Source organism: Gymnodraco acuticeps, unplaced genomic scaffold (genome assembly GCF_902827175.1).
Source record: "Gymnodraco acuticeps unplaced genomic scaffold, fGymAcu1.1, whole genome shotgun sequence".
NCBI classification, from domain to species: Eukaryota; Metazoa; Chordata; class Actinopteri; order Perciformes; family Bathydraconidae; genus Gymnodraco; species Gymnodraco acuticeps.
The window spans coordinates 1-26,426 of NW_022990841.1; the positions used below are offsets into that span (position 1 = coordinate 1).

General features: G+C 37.3%; 1 protein-coding gene across 3 annotated transcripts; it reads right to left on the reverse strand.

Annotated features, from left to right (window-relative positions):
* Positions 1 to 434: 434 nt before the first annotated feature.
* Positions 435 to 19,397, reverse strand: LOC117557319 (dnaJ homolog subfamily C member 5-like). 3 transcript variants are annotated; one of them, XM_034233117.1, is made up of 5 exons: positions 19,226 to 19,397; positions 13,860 to 13,978; positions 7,188 to 7,401; positions 5,076 to 5,247; positions 435 to 3,856 (listed from the first exon to the last, which is right to left on the reverse strand). In XM_034233117.1, the coding sequence occupies exons 2-5, from the start codon at positions 13,967 to 13,969 to the stop codon at positions 3,753 to 3,755; spliced, it is 600 nt and encodes a 199-aa protein (XP_034089008.1). In that variant the 5' UTR covers positions 13,970 to 13,978; positions 19,226 to 19,397; the 3' UTR covers positions 435 to 3,752. The 3 variants fall into 3 exon arrangements, with proteins under 3 accessions (XP_034089008.1, XP_034089009.1, XP_034089007.1); XM_034233118.1 differs by having other exon boundaries at positions 435 to 3,968; positions 19,226 to 19,396; XM_034233116.1 differs by having other exon boundaries at positions 435 to 3,859; positions 19,226 to 19,392.
* Between the last annotated feature and the right edge of the window lie 7,029 nt (positions 19,398 to 26,426).

Consider the following 26,426-nt stretch of genomic DNA (forward strand, 5'->3'; position numbering starts at 1 on the left):
TTATATTGTGTTCACTGAAACTCTAAAGCCGGTTTATTCTATTTTGAGATGTTTGTATTTGAGAATTTTTTATTTCTACTCTTAATCTCTAAGTATGTGCAATGCCTTGTTTATGCTGCAGCAACAAAGTGTTTCCCTATTTGGGATCAATAAAGTGCATCTCATCTTATGTATACATGGGGGGGCTGCGGCTGTACATTAGTGTATGTGTAGTACAGTCCAGGTATTATTGAACATGGTCATTTTGGCCTTCATATTTATACGTCTACAACTGAAAACCATAATATCAAGCTTAAAACCAAGGCCTTATTATTGTATATGTATTAATATAACTTGACATTGTGATTTCTCTTTACCTCTTTTGGCTCTGAACCCACTTTGTGTATGAAACGTGCTTCCACATTGAAACGTCTGTACAAACTGCGGGTCACCAGTCCAAATGTTCAGGAACATTTATTCAACAACAGCAAATCAGATCAGTGATCCACTTGTTTTCTTCCAGACACACATTTACCATGCTACAACAGAAACGGTAAGGGTTTATACTTTATATGGACGAGTGTATGTACAAGCGACCTTAACCATTAACCTTGCTAAAATTCAATGGTCACATTACAACACCATACCAGTTAATAAAATCATATCCATCATCGAGTATGAAATAAATAAAACTCCAAAAGAAATGCATCATATAACCATTTCACTATAGTTACACTTTATATAGTATGTCGTCTTTTATGGAGTCAATTCCTGATTTTTTTTTAAACACACAGTGCATTCAACTGAGAACATTTACAGTAGCATCTTTCAGTATCTCAATGAAAAAGCCATGACGGGAACATCTATGTTTCATCGAGGGTAAGGGGAAACATCGCACGGGGCAGAGGTCACATCCATACCGTTAAGAGCAGAGGGTGGCGACAGGAGCGCACCAATTGTAAACCATTGAAACACATTATTAGCATTTATGAAAACGGACAAGATGTTCATGGCAAAGTGTGCGATGCAGATTCAGTGGTATGAAAAATCTCTTCTTCTTTTAAACGTGGAGCTGCCTGTAAGCACTGATATGCCGACGAGCTTCTTACTCTACAAAACATAGTCAACAATGATAAAACGATCACAGCTTCAGACTTCAGTTCAAAACACGAGGACGAGAAACATGATCTGATTTATGCACGACATAAAAAACAGTCAGGTCAGTGGGGCTGCACCAGATTGAACTCAGACACTTAGAAGCTTCTAATCAAGCGTTTAATGTTCCTTACTGTGTGTTTATGACTCCTAAGTACATGTAGGAGTGTATGTGACACCTGCTTGGCAACACACCAACTTCAGATATTAAATGACGTCCATTTAAGAAAGTCTTTCATATTAATTTGTTTTGAATACATGTTCTCTATTCTTGCCTCCCTCGTGTGCAGAAAGCTGGGTTTGAAAGCAGTCAAAAGGTTGTTTTTGAGATAAAATGCCCAAAAATATGGATTAAATCTGACTTTTTATGAGATAGAAACAAATGTGGACTTTTGGGAAGTTGGATCACACGAGTCCGACATGTATGCAGCGACTACTGGAGTCTACTTTTATAATACTAATGATATAAGTGAGGCTTAATCTCCATCAGACAATGGGCACGAACACTGGCTTTAAACACAATTACATGCAGAGATGATTGAGCAGCAGCATTGCAGTTTTGTAATTCCAATGCTAAGCTAAGTCATCGGTACAGCCCAACTAATCAGCTTTATTTCCCCGCTCTCAAAGGTGTAACATGTTTTGCTTTCCACAACACATTAACTACTCAACATATTCAAGACGGCTCAGAGTTGAAAACATGTTAACCTCCTCCACAGCTCCACAGCTCCACAGCTCCACAGCTCCACAGCTCCACAGGTAAACAGAAAGTAAACAATGACATGGTCTGAATTAGTGACGACTGCTTGCAAATGGAATAAATAAGTGCAGCAAGTCATCCGAATACAAATAACCTTTTCTTCACTCATTTAAATAATCCCTTTTTTGTATGAGATCCAAATGTCTGAATCCAATTATAACGTTATAATCAAATGTAGCTGCTGATGTGAGGAATAAGTGGTGAAAAAATATAATTCTTGCTGGACTGAAAGCCTGCCGTAACTAAGTTTAATGCAAATAAAAAAAAACAGAATAACGTTCGAGCTGTGCAGCGGCAAAGAAACACAAACAGGGTCGGGGGGGAATGTAAAGCCAACATTAATTATAATAACGTTTTGTCAGATAAAGCTCGTGCATTATCCGCCTCATGATTCACATTGAAAACTCTCGGGGGGGGGGGGGGGGGGGGGGGCTCACAGACAAACACACACACTCAAACGGGCTCTGATTTAAGGGAGAAATTGCACGAGTAAATGATGGCACTGATCACACACCGTCTGAAACCCCCCTGAGCCCCCTCTCCTCTGTGTGAACATATCGCACTAACACGTATATCTATAGATGAGAGCAACCAATCGGGTTCTTTCCTTCTACGTCATGCCCCGCCCCTTTTTGGGTGAATACACTCGGCGTCATGTGACTGGCGGGAAGTACAGATTGTGAGGTTTTTTCGCTAATCACGTTTTTTTAATCTACATGGAGCCCAATTAGGATGCTCCAACGACTACAGAATGTTGTTGGAGATTTATAGTTTAATTTAAATAAATATATTTCACTCTAACAGTGGATGAGTGGCTAGTACTGCATATATGTCAATGCAGTACATACAGTATATTTACTACTCTGACTTTTACCATTACAACCGTTTACGTTGATGATTGACGTTAGCCTCGTTAGCATCATTAGCTGTGAAGAAGTGTTTCCCACAGACGTACAGTATTAACTGAGTCCTGAAGCCACAGATCGACCTTTTTCCCGAGAGGAAGTAAAGAGGAATATTGTTGTTGTTTGTCCAATACACAACACAACAGCTTTTAGGGAAGATACAACTATATTTTCCCGCTTAACGCTGATTTTTGTTTTCACACATAAGTGGGCGGGGCTGTGATTTTGCTGCTCTCATCTAGGAGCTCTGCAAAGTATAAGTGTTTGCATAATATATAACATTTGGATACCATTTTGGAAACAATGCATGCTACACCATGATGTGGGACAGAGAGAGAGAGGGGGGTAAAAAGGCAGAGAGAAACAAAACGGTTTAGAGGAAGTGACTTCTTCATTACGTTGATGATTGGCGTTAGCCTTGTTAGCATCATTATCTGTGTTGAAGTGTTTCCCACAGACGTACGAGGCCTGAAGCCACAGATCCACCTTTTTTTCAAAGAGGAAGTAAAGAGAAATATTGTTGTTGTTTGTCCAATACACAACACAACAGCTTTAAGGAAATATACAACTATATTTTCCCGCTTGACGCTGATTTTTTGGTTTCACACATAAGTGGGCGGGGCTGTGATTTTGCCAGGAAGCGACGTAGCTGCTGCTCTCATCTATGAACTCTGCAAAGTATAACTGTTTTGCAAAATATGAAACATTTGGATACCATTTTGGAAACAGTGCATGCCAGGATGTGGGGCAAAGAGAGAGAGGGGGGTAAAAAGGCCGAGAGAAACAAAACGGTTTGAGGAAGTGACTTCTTGATTAGTTCCTTGGTAACGGGCCATGCTTACGAGTCCCTCAGCGCCGCTCTGGAAACAACATGGCCGCCGCCCTCTTCTTCTGGCTGAGGTGGAGCAGGCAGGACCGCGGGGGGGTTGGGTGGGTCGTGGGGGGGGCGGGGGTTAGTTGAAGCCGGTGTCGGTGTGGTAGGAGTGATGGCCGTCCCCCGTGAGCTGCGTGGTCTCTGTGGCTGACGGCTGCAGCATTATGGGGTCGCCCCCAGCCTCTACTTATAAAACAAATAAGACAACAGGTTTCAGCCTCTTCGCTCTAATAGAGGGGCTCAATGAGGGGGGGGGCAGCGTCCCCAGGCTGCGTCCACACTGGGTCGAGGGGGGCTTAGTGGACGGGAGTGAGAGAATATTGCATTAGTTATCACAGAGGAGATGACCCTCCCCAAATCTGCTTCAACAAACATGTAGACTGAGAGATTCAAAAAGACAACATTAGGACATTTCTCAGGTCAGAGCAAGGAGGGCAAAGTGTGTAGATATCTCACTTCTATAAAAGTAATAATACCAGAGTGTAGAAATACTCTGGTATAGGTTAAAGACTTTAAAATGCACTCGTAGAAATGTGCTATATGAATTAGGGCTGTAATATCAATCAACATATGTACTCAAATATTTATAGTCTGAAGTTATGTCAAACATATAATATAATATTAGTCTACCTAGTTTAAAAGTTGAGTGTCTTTGGGATTGAATAACATGTTTGATCCAAAATGCATCAGACAATGAGAATAACTAAACAAGAAAACTCACTTTTGAGAGAGGATGCTCATTTTAACCCCCCATGACTAAGCTTTAGGGACAGGTGGGAAGTGTTGGAGTACAAATACGTTGTTACTGTATTTAAGTACATCTTTATGGTATCAGTACTTTACTCCACTACTTATTTTCTGACGACTTTCTACTTTGACTTCTCTCATTTCCCAAACAGCTGGTTCCTTTAGTCTGAATGTGTGTTTGGTGCGTGATCATTATTCTTTAGAGTCATTGCGTGCCTATTGATTTGAACACGATCCGTGTATCCATCATTTCCTGGTCTTCTCTAAAGAAGAGGGACCAATGGAAACGTTGTCATGTTGCCGTTGTTCAGCATGGAAACATTCATTAGCTAACAATGACATTATTGTTCTATTGATATAAAGGGAGGTCAGGTACTCTTTAAAACAGCTGCTAGTTATGGGTACTTTTTACTGAAGTACATTTCAAAGCCTCTTTACTTTGACTTGAGTAAAGAAGTTTAGTCAGTACTTCTACTTTCACCAGAGTATTTTTAAACACCAGTATCTGTACTTCTACTTGAGGAAAGGATGCGTCTACTTCTACTTGAGGAAAGGATGTGTGTACTTCTACTTGAGGAAAGGATGTGTGTACTTCTACTTGAGGAAAGGATGTGTGTACTTTTGCCCTCTCTGGCTTCAGGTGTTGTGGTCTCACCTCTCTCGTCAGACTGCAGCTGGGCCTCCAGGTCTTCAGGAGACACGTAGAACGCCTGCTCCTGGCCCTCTCGAGGCCGGGGTTTACATTTCCCACAGCAGCAGTTACAGCAGCAGCACAGGCAGCAGCAGAAGTAGCAGCCGGTGGCCAGACCGCAGAACACAAACAGCGCCTGCAGGGGACAGAAAACCAGGTGAGAGGAAGACATAACTGTGTGGTGTCGTGCGAATACTTCTTCCTGGCTAAAGCGTGAAGGTGCAGCTCTGCACATTCGGGGCAGGGTTTCTTTAAGTCAGCTGCAGAGTGTGACGTACGGCCGCATTTCCAGCAACGGTTTTCCCTTTTAATCCACTTCTGTAATTTCCCCTTAGTTTGGGCTTCGATATTTGAGCACGACTACGGCAGAAGAGACAGTAGACATTTGATTGGTTACGTGTAGTTGTAGAAGGTTTTGCTTGCTGAGTCAACTGGGTGACCCAGGAGATCCAGGATCAGCACCATACTGTTGGGCCCATACCTCTGACCCAGTTGATCAGTCTGCCCTCACTGAGCTCAGGCCTGCACCTCGGGCTGCTCTCTGTGTGTTGTCTCCCTGCCTGTTGGCGTCAGCTGATAGAGGTTATAGTGCTTTCTCTTGTTATGCACAATGTTGATTATTCTCTCTGAGCTAAATACACGGGTCTGGGGAGAGATCTCCAGAACAGATCTTCTTGTGACTTCTCCGGCCGAAGCTCCAAATAAACCGTCAGTGTTTGCCATCAAAGTTCCTGCTCTCCCTGAGTCTCCATCACAATAACAACGACGGCAGTTTCATGAAATCAGAACCACACACAGCACAACCCAGAGGTCGCGTTAACCGAATATTTTCCGTCTCTGACCGTTTTTTTTAACAATGACGGAAAAATCTGAAAGCAGTCTGTCATTTTGACAGATTAGAACAAACTCGGAACAGCGCCAAAGCTTCCCCGCAGCGAGGCTCCCGTGTTATGATGCCGCCAAGAAGGAAATGATATCGTTGCCAAACCTAACTTTGCCGTTCAAATCATCGGAATGTCTGCGAGTGCTTTACGCGCTCCTGCGAGGTGCATGCATAACACCGGCGCCAACAGTTCCCGAGCGTCACACCCACCCTCATTGACAGTACACGACCGTGCTTCCCCCCCCCCCCCCCCCCCGTCAGAGTTGTGTACAGACTGACGGGTAATAATGGATTGTGACGGAAATGTTACGATCATGTCCGTCAAAATGACCGGCAGCGAAACACTCTAGCTTAACCTCTGGCGCCACCGTAGATATATAAAGAGCACCACACACACTCTGCAGTGGGCAGTTATCATAGTGTACACCCGGCGCCCAGGAAGCCCTGTGAGGGGCAAATAAGAGCCAATATTAAAACAACGCATACAAATATACATCAAAACATCTTGACCAGGGTGAGCAAACCCTCTCCTTGCTCCCATAAGGTCTGATACGGGCCTGTCTCGCTACTATTATAAAATCTTATTATTATTCATTTTGTATGTACTCTGTGACATTTCTGTTCTTTTTGTGGTATTGTATTATATCTTTTTAAACTTCTTTATCATAACATTTGTAGATATTTCAAGTAATTCATCTCACAGGAGGGCTACAGTATGTTTTTTATAAACTAAGCTTTCTGTCGTCCTGCTTGAACATACGTACCTTGTCTCCTGTGTATATTAATGTTGAATAAAATCATAAAATACTTGGTAACTGATGAGTTGTTCGTTCAAAGTTGTTGGTGTTATTCTTGTAGTATTCAATTTTTTTATATATACACATTTATTTCTCCGATATTCGCTCCTATTTCATATTTAATTTGACAGTATTCTTATAGTTTCTCCTCTGTATGTATAGGTACATTTATTGTAACCATTTTTATTAATTTATTCAATTTAATTATATATTTTTCAATTGTTGTTTTTATATATATTTGTTTTACGTCTTGTAATTTCACTGTTGAACACACAACAGTCGCCTGCGACCTCAGTTGGTCATGCATTACATAATCACACCTAGATGTGTTTATGTAATGAAAAGGAACCTCTGAACCTTGAACCCCGATCTAGTGGCGTTGCCCCTCAGTCTCACCTTGGCCCACCAGCTGGAGAGAACGAAGTAGGTGTTGACGTTCTCCTCTCCGAACTGCTCGGCCACGTAGAGCCCCAGAGAGCCGTATTTGTCGTAGATGTTCCTCTTGGTCGGGTCGTTCAGGATGGCGTGAGCGTTGTTGATCTCCTTGAATTTATCCGCCGCCTCTGGGTTTTCGGGATTCTTGTCGGGGTGGAACTTCAACGCAAGTTTCCTGTGGAGAAAATCAGCGAAAAAATGCAATGAAATAAAATATAAAATCACATTACTGTGGGAGCTATTCTGAGAGGGGTAAATAACGATTTGTGCAAGAATTTAGTAAATATCTGTCAGTCTGAAGAAGTCGTGTTGAGCTTTGGGAAGTATTGAGGATATTTGTTTAACATTTTTTAGATGAAACCACTTGAAAATAATCCACAGATTAAATCAAAACAATAAGAAACAAGAGAAACAACAATACAAGATGAAAATAAGTGTGGAAAACCCGCTCATGTGAATTAAAGTGGAAGAGCTGAAGGATGTTAAAGAGGAAATATTGTGCAGAAATGTGGAAAATATCTGCAGAAAATCAATTAAAATGTCCAATAAATCAAAAATACTGTTAAAAAAGGAGCAGTATATAATAATAATAATACATGAGACTTGTATAGCGCTTTTCTAGAAACTCCATATCTGCGTTTGGAAGGAAGTAAAAGGGCTGTGCCGTTATAACGTGCAGTAACAAGAGGAAGTAGTGTGCATACATGAATACAGTATATCACAAAAAATGCAATAACTCAATTAATAAATAAAAATATTACAAGATTCTAGTAAATATCTACAGTATATATATATATATATATATATATATATATATACTGTAGATATTTACTAGAATCTTGTAATATTATAAGTGCTCATATAGTGCACAACGTGATTTGAGACACAGCACTGGTCTCCAACTGAGTTCATTTTCTCCTAATGTGCTTGTTGTCTAAATGTACTTTATTTGCTTCTGAAATGCAGAGAAGAAATAGAATAAAATGGTACCTCAAAATTGTACTTAAGTACTTGAGTAAAGGCATTTAGGTACATTCTACCTCCAACTGTATATTTGTACAGAAAGCTTGCCTCTCTTCAGTGACACGTGAGGTTACATGTTAGTTGTCCTTGTATCTTGTCTTAATATTTGTCTTGGGTTGATGCTGCAAATGGAGCTGCTGTAATGCAGGTACAATTTCAGACTAGATCTATCGTAAGCACGTGTATGTATATACTGTATGTATGGTTTGCAGGGGGCAAGTAGAGCTTTTTTAAATCTGAGAAAAGTGTCCCCACGTCTTCTAACGCAGTGTTTGTGGTATTAATCAGACATGGCAAAGTACACACCTCCTTTACTCAAGTAGAAGTACAGATACTGGTGTTTAAAAATACTCTGGTAAAAGTAGAAGTACTGACTAAACTTCTTTACTCAAGTCAAAGTAAAGAGGCTTTGAAATGTACTTCAGTAGAAAGTACCCATAACTAGCAGCTGTTTTAAAGAGTACCTGACCTCCCTTTATATTAATAGAACAATAATGTCATTGTTAGCGAATGAATGTTTCCATGCTGAACAGAGGCAACATGACAACGTTTCCATTGGTCCCTCTTCTTTAGAGAAGACCAGGAAATGATGGATACACGGATCGTGTTCAAATCAATAGGCACGCAATGACTCTAAAGAATAATGATCACGCACCAAACACACATTCAGACTAAAGGAACCAGCTGTTTGGAAAATGAGAGAAGTAGAAAGTACAGGTATTTGAGTTCAACATGTAAGAAGTAGAAAGTACAGGTATTTGTGTTCAACATGTGAGAAGTAGAAAGTACAGGTATTTGAGTTCAACATGTGAGAAGTAGAAAGTACATGTATTTGTGTTCAACATGTAAGAAGTAGAAAGTACAGGTATTTGAGTTCAACATGTGAGAAGTAGAAAGTACATGTATTTGTGTTCAACATGTAAGAAGTAGAAAGTACAGGTATTTGAGTTCAACATGTGAGAAGTAGAAAGTACAGGTATTTGGGTTCAACATGTAAGAAGTAGAAAGTACAGGTATTTGAGTTCAACATGTAAGAAGTAGAAAGTACAGTTATTTGAGTTCAACATGTATGAAGTAGAAAGTACAGGTATTTGAGTTCAACATGTAAGAAGTAGAAAGTACAGGTATTTGTGTTCAACATGTAAGAAGTAGAAAGTACAGGTATTTGAGTTCAACATGTAAGAAGTAGAAAGTACAGGTATTTGAGTTCAACATGTAAGAAGTAGAAAGTACAGGTATTTGAGTTCAACATGTGAGAAGTAGAAAGTACAGGTATTTGTGTTCAACATGTAAGAAGTAGAAATTACAGGTATTTGTGTTCAACATGTGAGAAGTAGAAAGTACAGGTATTTGAGTTCAACATGTAAGAAGTAGAAAGTACAGGTATTTGAGTTCAACATGTAAGAAGTAGAAAGTACAGGTATTTGAGTTCAACATGTAAGAAGTAGAAAGTACAGGTATTTGTGTTCAACATGTAAGAAGTAGAAATTACAGGTATTTGTGTTCAACATGTGAGAAGTAGAAAGTACAGGTATTTGAGTTCAACATGTAAGAAGTAGAAAGTACAGGTATTTGAGTTCAACATGTAAGAAGTAGAAATTACAGGTATTTGTGTTCAACATGTGAGAAGTAGAAAGTACAGGTATTTGAGTTCAACATGTAAGAAGTAGAAAGTACAGGTATTTGTGTTCAACATGTAAGAAGTAGAAAGTACAGGTATTTGTGTTCAACATGTAAGAAGTAGAAATTACAGGTATTTGTGTTCAACATGTAAGAAGTAGAAAGTACAGGTATTTGTGTTCAACATGTAAGAAGTAGAAAGTACAGGTATTTGAGTTCAACATGTGAGAAGTAGAAAGTACAGGTATTTGTGTTCAACATGTGAGAAGTAGAAAGTACAGGTATTTGTGTTCAACATGTGAGAAGTAGAAAGTACAGGTATTTGTGTTCAACATGTAAGAAGTAGAAAGTACAGGTATTTGTGTTCAACATGTAAGAAGTAGAAAGTACAGGTATTTGAGTTCAACATGTAAGAAGTAGAAAGTACAGGTATTTGAGTTCAACATGTAAGAAGTAGAAAGTACAGGTATTTGTGTTCAACATGTAAGAAGTAGAAAGTACAGGTATTTGAGTTCAACATGTAAGAAGTAGAAAGTATAGGTATTTGTGTTCAACATGTAATAAGTAGAAAGTACAGGTATTTGGGTTCAACATGTAAGAAGTAGAAAGTACAGGTATTTGTGTTCAACATGTAAGAAGTAGAAAGTATAGGTATTTGTGTTCAACATGTAATAAGTAGAAAGTACAGGTATTTGAGTTCAACATGTAAGAAGTAGAAAGTATAGGTATTTGTGTTCAACATGTAATAAGTAGAAATTACAGGTATTTGGGTTCAACATGTAAGAAGTAGAAAGTACAGGTATTTGTGTTCAACATGTAATAAGTAGAAATTACAGGTATTTGGGTTCAACATGTAAGAAGTAGAAAGTACAGGTATTTGTGTTCAACATGTAATAAGTAGAAATTACAGGTATTTGGGTTCAACATGTAAGAAGTAGAAAGTACAGGTATTTGTGTTCAACATGTAAGAAGTAGAAAGTACAGGTATTTGTGTTCAACATGTAAGAAGTAGAAAGTACAGGTATTTGGGTTCAACATGTAAGAAGTAGAAAGTACAGGTATTTGTGTTCAACATGTAATAAGTAGAAATTACAGGTATTTGGGTTCAACATGTAAGAAGTAGAAAGTACAGGTATTTGAGTTCAACATGTAAGAAGTAGAAAGTACAGGTATTTGAGTTCAACGTGTAAGAAGTAGAAAGTACAGGTATTTGGGTTCAACATGTAAGAAGTAGAAAGTACAGGTATTTGGGTTCAACGTGTAAGAAGTAGAAAGTACAGGTATTTGGGTTCAACATGTAAGAAGTAGAAAGTACAGGTATTTGAGTTCAACATGTAAGAAGTAGAAAGTACAGGTATTTGTGTTCAACATGTACGAAGTAGAAAGTACAGGTATTTGAGTTCAACATGTAAGAAGTAGAAAGTACAGGTATTTGTGTTCAACATGTAAGAAGTAGAAAGTACAGGTATTTGTGTTCAACATGTAAGAAGTAGAAAGTACAGGTATTTGTGTTCAACATGTGAGAAGTAGAAAGTTCAGGTATTTGTGTTCAACTTGTAAGAAGTAGAAAGTACAGGTATTTGGGTTCAACATGTAAGAAGTAGAAAGTACAGGTATTTGTGTTCAACATGTAAGAAGTAGAAAGTACAGGTATTTGGGTTCAACATGTAAGAAGTAGAAAGTACAGGTATTTGGGTTCAACATGTGAGAAGTAGAAAGTACAGGTATTTGAGTTCAACATGTAAGAAGTAGAAAGTACAGGTATTTGGGTTCAACATGTGAGAAGTAGAAAGTACAGGTATTTGTGTTTAACATGTAAGAAGTAGAAAGTACAGGTATTTGTGTTCAACATGTAAGAAGTAGAAAGTACAGGTATTTGTGTTCAACATGTAAGAAGTAGAAAGTACAGGTATTTGTGTTCAACATGTAAGAAGTAGAAAGTACAGGTATTTGTGTTCAACATGTAAGAAGTAGAAAGTACAGGTATTTGTGTTCAACATGTAAGAAGTAGAAAGTACAGGTATTTGTGTTCAACATGTAAGAAGTAGAAAGTACAGGTATTTGTGTTCAACATGTAAGAAGTAGAAAGTACAGGTATTTGTGTTCAACATGTAAGAAGTAGAAAGTACAGGTATTTGAGTTCAACATGTAAGAAGTAGAAAGTACAGGTATTTGTGTTCAACATGTAAGAAGTAGAAAGTACAGGTATTTGTGTTCAACATGTAAGAAGTAGAAAGTACAGGTATTTGGGTTCAACATGTAAGAAGTAGAAAGTACAGGTATTTGTGTTCAACATGTAAGAAGTAGAAAGTACAGGTATTTGTGTTCAACATGTAAGAAGTAGAAAGTACAGGTATTTGAGTTCAACATGTAATAAGTAGAAAGTATATGTATTTGTGTTCAACATGTAAGAAGTAGAAAGTACAGGTATTTGAGTTCAACATGTAATAAGTAGAAAGTATATGTATTTGTGTTCAACATGTAAGAAGTAGAAAGTACAGGTATTTGAGTTCAACATGTAAGAAGTAGAAAGTACAGGTATTTGTGTTCAACATGTAAGAAGTAGAAAGTACAGGTATTTGTGTTCAACATGTAAGAAGTAGAAAGTACAGGTATTTGTGTTCAACATGTAAGAAGTAGAAAGTACAGGTATTTGTGTTCAACATGTAAGAAGTAGAAAGTACAGGTATTTGAGTTCAACATGTAAGAAGTAGAAAGTACAGGTATTTGTGTTCAACATGTAAGAAGTAGAAAGTACATGTATTTGTGTTCAACATGTAAGAAGTAGAAAGTACAGGTATTTGAGTTCAACATGTAAGAAGTAGAAAGTACATGTATTTGTGTTCAACATGTAAGAAGTAGAAAGTACAGGTATTTGAGTTCAACATGTAAGAAGTAGAAAGTACATGTATTTGTGTTCAACATGTAAGAAGTAGAAAGTACAGGTATTTGTGTTCAACATGTAAGAAGTAGAAAGTACAGGTATTTGAGTTCAACATGTAAGAAGTAGAAAGTACATGTATTTGTGTTCAACATGTAAGAAGTAGAAAGTACAGGTATTTGAGTTCAACATGTAAGAAGTAGAAAGTACATGTATTTGTGTTCAACATGTAAGAAGTAGAAAGTACAGGTATTTGTGTTCAACATGTAAGAAGTAGAAAGTACAGGTATTGTGTTCAACATGTAAGAAGTAGAAAGTACAGGTATTTGAGTTCAACATGTAAGAAGTAGAAAGTACAGGTATTTGAGTTCAACATGTAAGAAGTAGAAAGTACAGGTATTTGTGTTCAACATGTAAGAAGTAGAAAGTACAGGTATTTGTGTTCAACATGTAAGAAGTAGAAAGTACAGGTATTTGTGTTCAACATGTAAGAAGTAGAAAGTACAGGTATTTGTGTTCAACATGTAATAAGTAGAAAGTACAGGTATTTGTGTTCAACATGTAAGAAGTAGAAAGTACAGGTATTTGTGTTCAACATGTAAGAAGTAGAAAGTACAGGTATTTGAGTTCAACATGTAAGAAGTAGAAAGTACAGGTATTTGGGTTCAACATGTAAGAAGTAGAAAGTACATGTATTTGAGTTCAACATGTAAGAAGTAGAAAGTACAGGTATTTGGGTTCAACATGTAAGAAGTAGAAAGTACATGTATTTGAGTTCAACATGTAAGAAGTAGAAAGTACATGTATTTGAGTTCAACATGTAAGAAGTAGAAAGTACAGGTATTTGTGTTCCTCTCTCTTAGTTATTCTTATTTCCTGGCTGCATATTGGATCAAACATGTTATTCAATCCCAAAAACACTCAACTTTGAAACTAGGTAGACTATATTACAGTTTGACAGCATCCTTGTACTCCACTCCTTCCCACCTCTGCCTAAAGCTTAGTCAGAGCATGGGGTTTTTTTACAACGGGCTCAAAAGTGAGTTTCCTTTCTTAGTTACTCTCATTTCCTGGGTGCATATTGTACTCCACTTGTAGGTGTGCCTCACCTGTAGGACCTCTTGATGTCGTCGGGGGTCGCCACCTTCTCCACCCCCAGCACGAGGTACAGAGTCTCCCCGGCGGTGGAGAGCGAGCGCTGCCTCTGGTGCTCTGCCATGATCTCTCTCTGAAAACAGGGAGTAAAGCAGGGATCAAGATTCAAGGCTTTCATTGTCATGTGTTCAGCAGCTACAGTGTAGTTATGACAATGAACATCTGAGGTCACAGGCTCCTCCCCCAACAGTGCAAGTAAATACACTAAAATAGACTAGAATAGAAATAGTGCAGAATCGTCTATAGGAACTCCCCCCCCCCCCCCCCAAGACCTCCGTGACTGAGTCCCTCACGCTGTTCCAGTCCCGCCTCAAGACCCATCTCTTGTCATCAGTACACTCATACCCCCCCCATCGATCCCTGTCTGTCGTTCATCTTCGTCTGTCCTTCTCCCCCCCCCCCTCCAACCTGTAAAGCGACTTTGAGGCTTGGAAAGCACTATATAAAGTAATTGGAATATGATACATTAGATATGTTTAAAGTTGCAACCAGATGAATGTTACGGACGTTCTTTCAAAAGTTGAAACATATACACGTCTGTTCAACTAAACAATCAGGCCTGTGCGACGGAGAGGAAGAGGTACGCAGATCTGAAGAAATACCACAGACAAATAAGAAGTCCTGTTACCTAAATATTTCTTAAGTAAAAGTTGAAATGCCAAGTCTATAAATGTATATATTATACATGTATATGTGACTGTCTTAAACCTTTCCTTAGAATATTTTATGAATTGTAAGGTGTCCCTTTGGACGCTTTGAAAGGCGCCTCCAAATAGAATGGATTATTATTATTATATAAAGCGTAGTGCATCATAATTGTTCCTTAGGTTGAAATACCACAACCTTAACTTAGCCTTTACTCGCACTTGGATTAGGACTACTGTTTCTGTTTTCTGTTTTTATGTAAGGCGTCTTTGAGCATTAGGAAAAGCGCTATAAAAATCCAATGTATTATTATTAATAATTTCATTTTCATTTAATCGTTTATTTGAACAGGGACAATGGACATTAATGAACACTTACAAAAAATGCTTCAAGTGTAAATATGCCGTATTTTAGCTTTGAGACAATTTCCATCCGCAGTCCCTCACAGACAACATATAAGAACATGACATTTATACAGGGTCTATGCAGGAACCCTGAAGTCACATGCAAGACCTTTTTTAAGACCCTACTCTACTGTAAGACCATACATTTGAAGACCTCATCTCCACTTGGAGTTCTAACCGGTTACCTTGGCGACACACTTTACCTCACATTGACTATATATACAGTATCGATTGTCCTTCCTCCTTATCTTCCAACCATTTGGACGCTAACTTGCATTTCCCCATAACGATGCTGTTTAACAACCGGCGTAAACGGACCTGCTATCAAGCAGTGAGCGTGCGATGTCCTGTTCAGATGACGTCAAACCCAACGGGATGCCATCAATAAACTACACAGAATCACACTACACACCTACGCAATGATTACATTCAGGCAGACTGTAGAATAAAACCTCTCTGGACCATTCATATACTTATTGGAAACAAGCTACAAAATGTAACACCTTGGGAAATGCAGTTTAATACTTTTTAATAGCCTTCATTTTCCCTAAATTGATTTATCAACTTCTAATACTTTTTAAGACCCCGCGGACCCCCTGTATAAACATAGCAACAAATAAATACATGATATGCAAAAAGTGCAAAAGAGCAAGAGCAGCATACACAAGTATTTACCACATGGCAGTACAATGTAGCAGCAACGACATATGAAGTGCAAGAGAGGATTCCCCTGTGTTAAAGTGCATTTAGCGGTGATCGCACGTCTGGTTCTCCACCATTCTTTGAGTTGACCTTTGAACCTATTGAGAGTGGGACAATCCCGTGTCTCAGTTGGGAGGCTGTTCCACAAAGAGCTGCCTTTAATGGAGAGGACATTTTGTCCAAAAGAGGTCCGTCTGCAGTGGACCTCACAGTCTCCTCTGGTTTCTGACCTAGTGCAGCGTCCAGTGTGTTTTCTGTGGGGGGGGGGGGGGGGGGGGGCAGTCCATGTAAACCCTATATGGCATACTGTTGCCCTTAGGCAACAAACCACTTTTTTCAACCTCACACTGGCCCTCTAAATATATATATATTTTTAATATACACAATGTCACCTGACATGCTGGTGTCCAATAAAATGAGGGAATGATATGGGTGTGGCATTTTGTCTGGGGGTGGAGCAAGCTTTCTGCAAGCACAGCTGCTGGGGACTCAGGGCCACTTGGTAAGATACATTTCACTTTTTAACATATTAGAAATGTACACAACTTAAAATAAAAAATACATGCATGTGCATGAATACGTAAAGAAGTATATTTGATTGTTCAAAGACTTATTATGTATTTATTAATTAGCTAAAACTATGTTTTTTTTTGTTCGTTGCCTCAGAGCAACAATGGGCCACTTTTTTCCAGGCAATATAAACCTAATCAATGTTTTTACATCTACTGATATTTACAGGAAATGGACCCCACACACACACACACACACACAACACACACACAACACACACACAACACACACACACACACACACACACACACACACACACACACACACACACACACACACACACACACACACACACCACACACACACACACACACACACACACACACACCCACACACACACACACACACCACACACACACACACACACACACACACACACACACACACACACACACACACACACACACACACACACACACACACACACACACACACACACACACACACACACACACACACACACACACACACACACACACACACACACACACACACACACTTGTTTTTTCTATTGCTTCTGAATTGTAGAGATCCTTGGTGCTTCAATCCCCTCATAGCACAGTGTAGGCAACAAACCAACCCCTGGTTGAGGGGTGAGGGGGGGGGGGGGGGGGGTCACATTTTATAATTGATATAATATCAGGGACCCCTAAGCTCCTAAAACACATGGTGAAACATTTTTTTCCTCCCAAAATAAAAAGTCATGCCATAGAGGGTTAAGAAATGGTGTTTCTCCAGGATGGTACAGTGGAGGTATGAATGTGGCTTTCTGTCAAACACCTGGATAGCTCTCTTGAACAGCTGTTCTATGGGGTTCAGGTTTGTGGCTCAAGCAAACGACCAGTTTGTCAAACAGTATTCAATGTGGGATAGAATCACACAGTGGAGGTGTGACTTTGCAGCTTTGACAATTAAAGGTGGGGTAGGTAATGTTGGAGAAAGCAGCTCGAGTGCGCTAGAATTTGAAAATACACAACCGAAAACAATCTGCACTTCCTTACAGAGCCCCTCCCCCAACACACAGGAACGCGCACATGACCAATGAGGGCACGAGATAAGTTTGTGCCCAGATGGAGGGCTGACAGGCAGGTAGGCTATCCAGTTACTTTATCCGGGCCGGCTCAGATGATTGGTCGTGCTTTTTACAGCGCCACAGCTTCCACAGATGATTTTTGTATGTATTTATTGTCAAAGTATTTCATGTATTCATTGCTATCGGGATGTTAAGAGCATTCCATGGAATATAACAAGTGTTTCTGAAGTGAATTACCTACCCCACCTTTAAGAAGGGTCTAATTTGTTAAACATTTTGCAATTTGAATTTAATGGTATTCGATACTTTCTTGATATGTTTCTTAAAAGTTAAGCTCGAGTCCAAGATAATAATAATACTCCTTTATAAGTTACATCTCCTTCATTTAAAATGTTACTGTAGTAAAAGCGGAAATCCCACAGTTTGGAAATGCATATAAATACTCATTTCAAAATCTTGCTGACGAAAAGTACTATAAAAAAGTGTACAAATACAGTAAGAGTATTTGTACACTGCTATATATTGCATTACAGTGCACTTGCAGTCCTGCCATGTGTTCATGTACTCCATGCAGAAGGAGAAATGATGAGTAAAGCTTTGCTATTTACTGAATGACGCTTCTATAAGATCACTGCATGTAATCAAATACTGTAATTCAATCCAGAATATAATTCACTGCTTATAAATACTGTAATATCAGATATAGGTTACTGAGGTTTTAGTGCATTTCTAACAGGTATGAAAACAAACTGTGTCCAATGTTAAAATGAAATATAACACAATGTATTCTTTACTTGGCGTCATGAAGGAAAAGACCCAAAATGAACCCTGTAAGCAGATTTCTTGATTACTGTAAAGAGCTATTGATTCGTCTCGGCTGTTTAATCACCAGAAGTGTTTCTCCTGGTTATTTATTGATGCTTTAATTAGTTGCTAAAAGAGAAGCTTATTTATATTATTAAATGTTCACTATATACTGCTGAGTACAGTAGCTTGGGAATTTCACCAAATGACTCAATACGTCTTATCTTAATCTGTGATAACACGTTGTATTTTGTTATATTAACCAGCAAAGTACCTCCAAATTGTATTTAAGTAAATTACATTACATGTTAGACGCTTTTATCCAGAGCGACTCATTTCAGTACTGTGGACAATCCCCACAGGAGCCATTTGGACACAAGCCCAGGGACACAACGACATGCTGACTGCAGTGGGACTCGAACTTGCTATCCCCTGATTCGAAGTCCAGCACACTTCCCACTGAGCCACAGCCTCCTTGTACCTACAAGTATTTAGGTACACTGGTGACTGCAGGCAACAGCTGACAATACAGATGTGTGGAAATACGCAGCTCTGTTAGACTTATAGGTGAAATGCTAAAGATCCATGAGGCCAACATGCTGGATTTCATATCTTTTCAGAAGTCATTTTTTCAGTGTAAATTGGGACATTTCTGTGCGTTTCTCCTGCAACCTCCTGGCCTCCCTCCCTCTGCTGCGGGAACTAAATCACTTACTGACAAGACAACCATGATGCATGAGAAACACATCCAGCTAATTGATGCTAGAAAACCCCAAAATAAAAGCAACATCGCCATTTGTGAGAATATAGCTGCGTCCTAATGGGTGTCATGATGACACAGTATCGCCTCTGCACAGGATCATTCACCATCTTTACGCAGAAATACAAAACGTGTCTCAGTTTCACTCCCTGGGTGTTAAACATGTCGTGGACACGGTGTGCATCCCGGTGTAAACGGTGCATTTGGAGGATTAGACGGTGGGAATGCGATGTTAGGATGCATAATCTGTGCAAGCATCATCCTCAGCTCTGCAGCAGCATCCATGTTGGTTCCCGGCCTGCTCTCCCCCAGCCGAGGGGATGCATCCTCGGCTCTGATTTTCAAGGACAAGGGGCTTCCTCTGGAGGAGATAATAAGAGATGCAGATGTGTTTCCGCTCACCTTTCTGATGCTCTGAAGCTGAAACTCTGACGGTCCTCTGGGTTCGGTTTTTCTCAGACTGGAGCGGAGACTATGGCTGCATCTCTGTGGCTCCACACACTACACAATCACACACACGCTACACGACTACACAATCACAGACAGCTGCAGCAGTACGCAGGCTCCACCCCCCCTCCAACCCAAAAAATACCCCATGGCGACCCGACGTGCGCGTAACCGAGAGGTGGGGGAGGATGCAGGATGCGCGCAGAGCAGAGACTGAGGAAATATAAAAGTGCAGAGACAGCAATGTTGGACTGAAATCTGCACCATCACACAACTGAGTTTAATGGAGATATTAAGACCACTTAACAAATCTGCACCATCACACATCTGAGTTTAATGGAGATATTAAGACCACTTAACAATTCATAAATAACATGCATTGTGAGACCTTGAAGAAACTGTGAAATATGTTACATCACCTTTCTAAGATTAGATTTAGAAACCAGTACAATTATTTCTTAATCAATTTTAAAAGACCCTGGGATCCAATGCAATACTACTAATAGATACTAATAAATACTAATACATCATAATAATAATAATAAAAAAGGATGCTGAGATTTTCAAAAAAGTAAAGTCAGACAGCATATTATTTTTTACACAATAATTATTTATTTGTCTTCGTTTTATGAGATTTATTTTCATTACAAAATGTTTTTTTATACTAAATCACAATTCTGAGATTTAAAATAACAAATAACAATGTTTTTAAAAAACTGAATTCTGAGATTTTACAAAAATATACATTTATGTTTTTCAGAAAAAATTAATTTTAAGAGAAAAATATATATTTTTAGATCTGACCAAAGGTTTTCCTGCTATGTCGAAATACCTGCATGGAACATGCGTATTTGTTTTAGGCATAGGCCCAACGGAAGAGGATAAGGGCCACACGAGGAAAACAATACATTATTATAATCAGGAGAACAATTATTTCTGTGAAAAATATTAAAAAAATTCAGCAACATTTTTTTTTCTTTCATTAAATTAAATTATCTGAAATAAAACATAATTTTGTTTCTGAAAAAAACCATTATTTTAATTCGGAAAAAATAAATACTTTAAAAAATACTTTACTTTTCTCAGAATCCTGAGATTTTCCAAAAAAGGAATAATTTTCTTTTAAGAAAAAAAAGAATTCCGAGAAGAACATCTGAATTCTGAGATAATCAAAAACAAATATTCATCGGAAAATAAAATATGAATTGTGAGATTTTCCCAGAAATATTGATTTTTTCAAAAAATTCTAAAGACATTCAGTATTCTGACTTTTTTCTCGGAATTCTGAGATTTTCACAAAATATATGTATCTTTTTAGAAAAGAGATTTTGAGGGGAAAAAATCAGGGAAAAAATGTATCTGAGAAAATGTTATTTTAGTTAAGTCACACATCCCAAACATTTGTTCTTATATATGGCTCTCATTTCCTCCCGTGCAGCTCCGTGACGTCACTACCTTAACAACCCTGAACATATCAAGAAAGAGACTTTTTGGTCATTTTCCTCAAGGTTTTTTTTTTTTTTTAAGTCAGAATTCTGAGATTTTCAAAAGAGAAAATATAGTTTTTTCCAGCCGAAATGTCTCTAACATTCCTATGTGCTGCTGTGTGTAGATAATATTAATGTATGTAGCACTATTCCCAAGATAGGAGTGTTATTTAATAACAAATATACACAGTTTTATCGCAGTTCGCTGCACTGACCATAACTGTTCCTCGGCAACCGTGACGTCACTCTCTTTACCAATCGCAGAGCTCGCCGGAGTGCCGCTCCTCTCGCGAGATTATCACATTAGCTTGGTTAGTTAGCTAGCCGTGAAAAAACAGATTGCCTGGTTTCCCCGGCTATATGTTTACACTTTATTCTTCTTAAAAGGCACTAGGAGGACTCTGCGCGTTTCTGCTGGGATTGTGTTTGAATATCGCCCGTAGGAAAGGATCATCTCCGTGTGTTTGTACGGTGAGTTGGGAAAACGCGATGCTAAGTCACGTTAGCATTGGAGGAAACTGGTTTGTTTTGGAACCTCTTAATTATTATTTTAAAAGCCAATTTACTGCAGAAATGTCGTCTTTTTATTTCCCTATTAATGTGGTGTTTTTCTCATTATCACATGTTGATATTGTGTATCTGTATTTGTCTGTAAGGCTGTTGTTAGTGCAGATACAAGCTGTGACCGAGATGTGTCGGGCTTCGTTTGTTTTGATTTTGTTTCCTCTTTCCAGCAGCATTATACATATTTATTTTATTATCTTCTGTGCTTATTTACTTCACGTCTCTTTGTGCATATACTTCTTATTTAATATATTTTTCTTTCATTCTACTCTCTAATTAAGTTACTGTTACCAAATCCAGTATTTAAGTTGAATGTAATAAAGCATTTCTGATTCAGATTTGAGGTGAAAACTAAGTTCATTTACTCAAGTACTGTGCCGAGGAACACATTTTGAGATACTTTTACTTTATTTGAGGGTTTACATTTGATGCTACTTTGTAATTCTACTCCACTACAGGTCAGAGGTACATGGTGTACTTTTACTCCACTACATGTAATAATACCTTTAGTTACTTCACAGATGTGGATGAATGATGTGAAATCTAATCAAGTGTTAAATCAGACTTTAGTTCCACCTGGAGTAAATCCACCAGCTACCCTGCAGTATACAAAGTACTTCAAACTAGCTGCACCTTTACCAGCTTTGAGAACACTTTCATGATCAATCATTATAAAACATATCATATATATTATTCTGAAATGGACCAATCTGCACAACGACTACTTTTACTGTCGCTACTTTCACTATATTTTGATGAGAATACTTTTATACTTTCACTTGAGGAACATTTTGGATGTAGGACTTTTACTGTAACAGAGTATTCCTACACTCTGGTACTTCTACTTTTACTCAAGTACAAGATCTGAGTACTTCTACTTTTACTAAGTACACGATCTGAGTACTTTTACTTTTACTAAAGTACAAGATCTGAGTACTTCTACTTTTACTCTAGTACAACATCTGAGTACTTCTACTTTTACTCAAGTACAAGATCTGAGTACTTCTACTTTTACTCAAGTACAAGATCTGAGTACTTCTACTTTTACTTAAGTACAAGTTCTGAGTACTTCTACTTTTACTCAAGTACAATATCTGAGTATTTCTACTTTTACTCAAGTACATGATCTGAGTACTTCTACTTTTACTAAAGTACAAGATCTGAGTACTTCTACTTTTACTTAAGTACAATATCTGAGTACTTCTACTTTTACTAAGTACATGATCTGAGTACTTCTACTTTTACTAAAGTACATGATCTGAGTACATCTACTTTTACTAAAGTACAAGATCTGAGTACTTTTACTAAAGTAAATGATCTGAGTACTTCTACTTTCACTCAAGAACAAGATCTGAGTACTTCCACTTTCACTCAAGAACAAGATATGAGTACTTCTACTTTTACTAAAGTACATGATCTGAGTACTTCTACTTTTACTCAAGTACAAGATCTGGGTACTTCTACTTTTACTAAAGTACATGATCTGAGTACTTCTACTTTTACTAAAGTACATGATCTGAGTACTTCTACTTTTACTAAAGTACATGATCTGAGTACTTCTACTTTTACTAAAGTACATGATCTGAGTACTTCTACTTTTACTAAAGTACTAGATCTGAGTACTTCTACTTTTACTAAAGTATATGATCTGAGTACTTCTACTTTTACTAAAGTACATGATCTGAGTACTTCTACTTTTACTAAAGTACAAGATCTGAGTACTTTTACTAAAGTAAATGATCTGAGTACTTCTACTTTTACTCAAGTACAAGATCTGAGTACTTCTACTTTTACTTAAGTACAAGTTCTGAGTACTTCTACTTTTACTCAAGTACAATATCTGAGTATTTCTACTTTTACTCAAGTACATGATCTGAGTACTTCTACTTTTACTAAAGTACATGATCTGAGTACTTCTACTTTTACTCAAGTACAAGATCTGGGTACTTCTACTTTTACTAAAGTACATGATCTGAGTACTTCTACTTTTACTAAAGTACATGATCTGAGTACTTCTACTTTTACTAAAGTACATGATCTGAGTACTTCTACTTTTACTAAAGTACATGATCTGAGTACTTCTACTTTTACTAAAGTACTAGATCTGAGTACTTCTACTTTTACTAAAGTACATGATCTGAGTACTTCTACTTTTACTAAAGTACATGATCTGAGTACTTCTACTTTTACTAAGTACATGATCGGAGTACTTCTACTTTTACTAAAGTACTAGATCTGAGTACTTCTACTTTTACTAAAGTACATGATCTGAGTACTTCTACTTTTACTAAAGTACATGATCTGAGTACTTCTACTTTTACTTAAGTACAAGTTCTGAGTACTTCTACTTTTACTCAAGTACAAGATCTGAGTACTTCTACTTTTACTAAGTACACGATCTGAGTACTTTTACTTTTACTAAAGTACAAGATCTGAGTACTTCTACTTTTACTCTAGTACAACATCTGAGTACTTCTACTTTTACTCAAGTACAAGATCTGAGTACTTCTACTTTTACTCAAGTACAAGATCTGAGTACTTCTACTTTTACTTAAGTACAAGTTCTGAGTACTTCTACTTTTACTCAAGTACAATATCTGAGTATTTCTACTTTTACTCAAGTACATGATCTGAGTACTTCTACTTTTACTAAAGTACAAGATCTGAGTACTTCTACTTTTACTTAAGTACAATATCTGAGTACTTCTACTTTTACTAAGTACATGATCTGAGTACTTCTACTTTTACTAAAGTACATGATCTGAGTACATCTACTTTTACTAAAGTACAAGATCTGAGTACTTTTACTAAAGTAAATGATCTGAGTACTTCTACTTTCACTCAAGAACAAGATCTGAGTACTTCCACTTTCACTCAAGAACAAGATATGAGTACTTCTACTTTTTACTAAAGTACATGATCTGAGTACTTCTACTTTTACTCAAGTACAAGATCTGGGTACTTCTACTTTTACTAAAGTACATGATCTGAGTACTTCTACTTTTACTAAAGTACATGATCTGAGTACTTCTACTTTTACTAAAGTACATGATCTGAGTACTTCTACTTTTACTAAAGTACATGATCTGAGTACTTCTACTTTTACTAAAGTACTAGATCTGAGTACTTCTACTTTTACTAAAGTACATGATCTGAGTACTTCTACTTTTACTAAAGTACATGATCTGAGTACTTCTACTTTTACTAAAGTACAAGATCTGAGTACTTTTACTAAAGTAAATGATCTGAGTACTTCTACTTTTACTCAAGTACAAGATCTGAGTACTTCTACTTTTACTTAAGTACAAGTTCTGAGTACTTCTACTTTTACTCAAGTACAATATCTGAGTATTTCTACTTTTACTCAAGTACATGATCTGAGTACTTCTACTTTTACTCAAGTACATGATCTGAGTACTTCTACTTTTACTCAAGTACAAGATCTGGGTACTTCTACTTTTACTAAAGTACATGATCTGAGTACTTCTACTTTTACTAAAGTACATGATCTGAGTACTTCTACTTTTACTAAAGTACATGATCTGAGTACTTCTACTTTTACTAAAGTACATGATCTGAGTACTTCTACTTTTACTAAAGTACTAGATCTGAGTACTTCTACTTTTACTAAAGTACATGATCTGAGTACTTCTACTTTTACTAAAGTACATGATCTGAGTACTTCTACTTTTACTTAAGTACAAGTTCTGAGTACTTCTACTTTTACTCAAGTACAAGATCTGAGTACTTCTACTTTTACTCAAGTACATGATCTGAGTACTTCTACTTTTACTAAAGTACATGATCTGAGTACTTCTACTTTTACTCAAGTACAAGATCTGGGTACTTCTACTTTTACTAAAGTACATGATCTGAGTACTTCTACTTTTACTAAAGTACATGATCTGAGTACTTCTACTTTTACTAAAGTACATGATCTGAGTATCTTCTACTTTTACTATAAGTACAATGATCTGAGTACTTCTACTTTTACTAAAGTACTAGATCTGAGTACTTCTACTTTTACTAAAGTACATGATCTGAGTACTTCTACTTTTACTAAAGTACATGATCTGAGTACTTCTACTTTTACTAAAGTACATGATCTGAGTACTTCTACTTTTACTAAAGTACATGATCTGAGTACTTCTACTTTTACTAAAGTACATGATCTGAGTACTTCTACTTTTACTAAAGTACATGATCTGAGTACTTTTACTTTTACTAAAGTACATGATCTGTGTACTTCTACTTTTACTAAAGTACATGATCTGAGTACTTCTACTTTTACTAAAGTACATGATCTGAGTACTTCTACTTTTACTAAAGTACATGATCTGAGTACTTCTACTTTTACTAAAGTACATGATCTGAGTACTTCTACTTTGACTAAAGTACATGATCTGAGTACTTCTACTTTGACTAAAGTACATGATCTGAGTACTTCTACTTTTACTAAAGTACATGATCTGAGTACTTCTACTTTTACTAAAGTACATGATCTGAGTACTTCTACTTTGACTAAAGTACATGATCTGAGTACTTCTACTTTGACTAAAGTACATGATCTGCAGATACTTTCTTCTTTGGACTAAAGTACATGATCTGAGTACTTCTACTTTTACTAAAGTACATGATCTGAGTACTTCTACTTTTACTAAAGTACATGATCTGAGTACTTCATAACTTTTACTAAAGTACATGATCTGAGTACTTCTTCTTTGACTAAAGTACATGATCTGAGTACTTCTACTTTTGACTAAAGTACATGAGTCTGAGTACTTCTACTTTGACTAAAGTACATGATCTGAGTACTTCTACTTTGGACTAAAGTAACATGATCTGAGTACTTTCTACTTTGACTAAAGTACATGATCTGAGTACTTCTACTTTGACTAAAGTACATGATCTGAGTACTTTCTCTTCTTGACTAAAGTACATGATCTGAGTACTTCTACTTTGACTAAAAGTACATGATCTGAGTAACTTCTACTTTGACTAAAGTACATGATCTGAGTACTTCTACTTTACTAAGTACATGATCTGAGTACTTCTACTTTTGACTAAGTACATGATCTGAGTACTTCTACTTTGACTAAATACAT

Excerpts from the sequence above, each read along its gene's own strand:
- LOC117557319 (XM_034233116.1), bottom strand. The coding sequence starts at position 13,969 with ATGGCAGAGCACCAGAGGCAGCGCTCGCTCTCCACCGCCGGGGAGACT. Across the intron at positions 5,248-7,187 it reads TCTCCAGCTGGTGGGCCAAG|GCGCTGTTTGTGTTCTGCGG; the intron begins GTGAGACTGAGG and ends TGTCCCCTGCAG. Across the intron at positions 3,860-5,075 it reads GCTGCAGTCTGACGAGAGAG|TAGAGGCTGGGGGCGACCCC; the intron begins GTGAGACCACAA and ends TTGTTTTATAAG.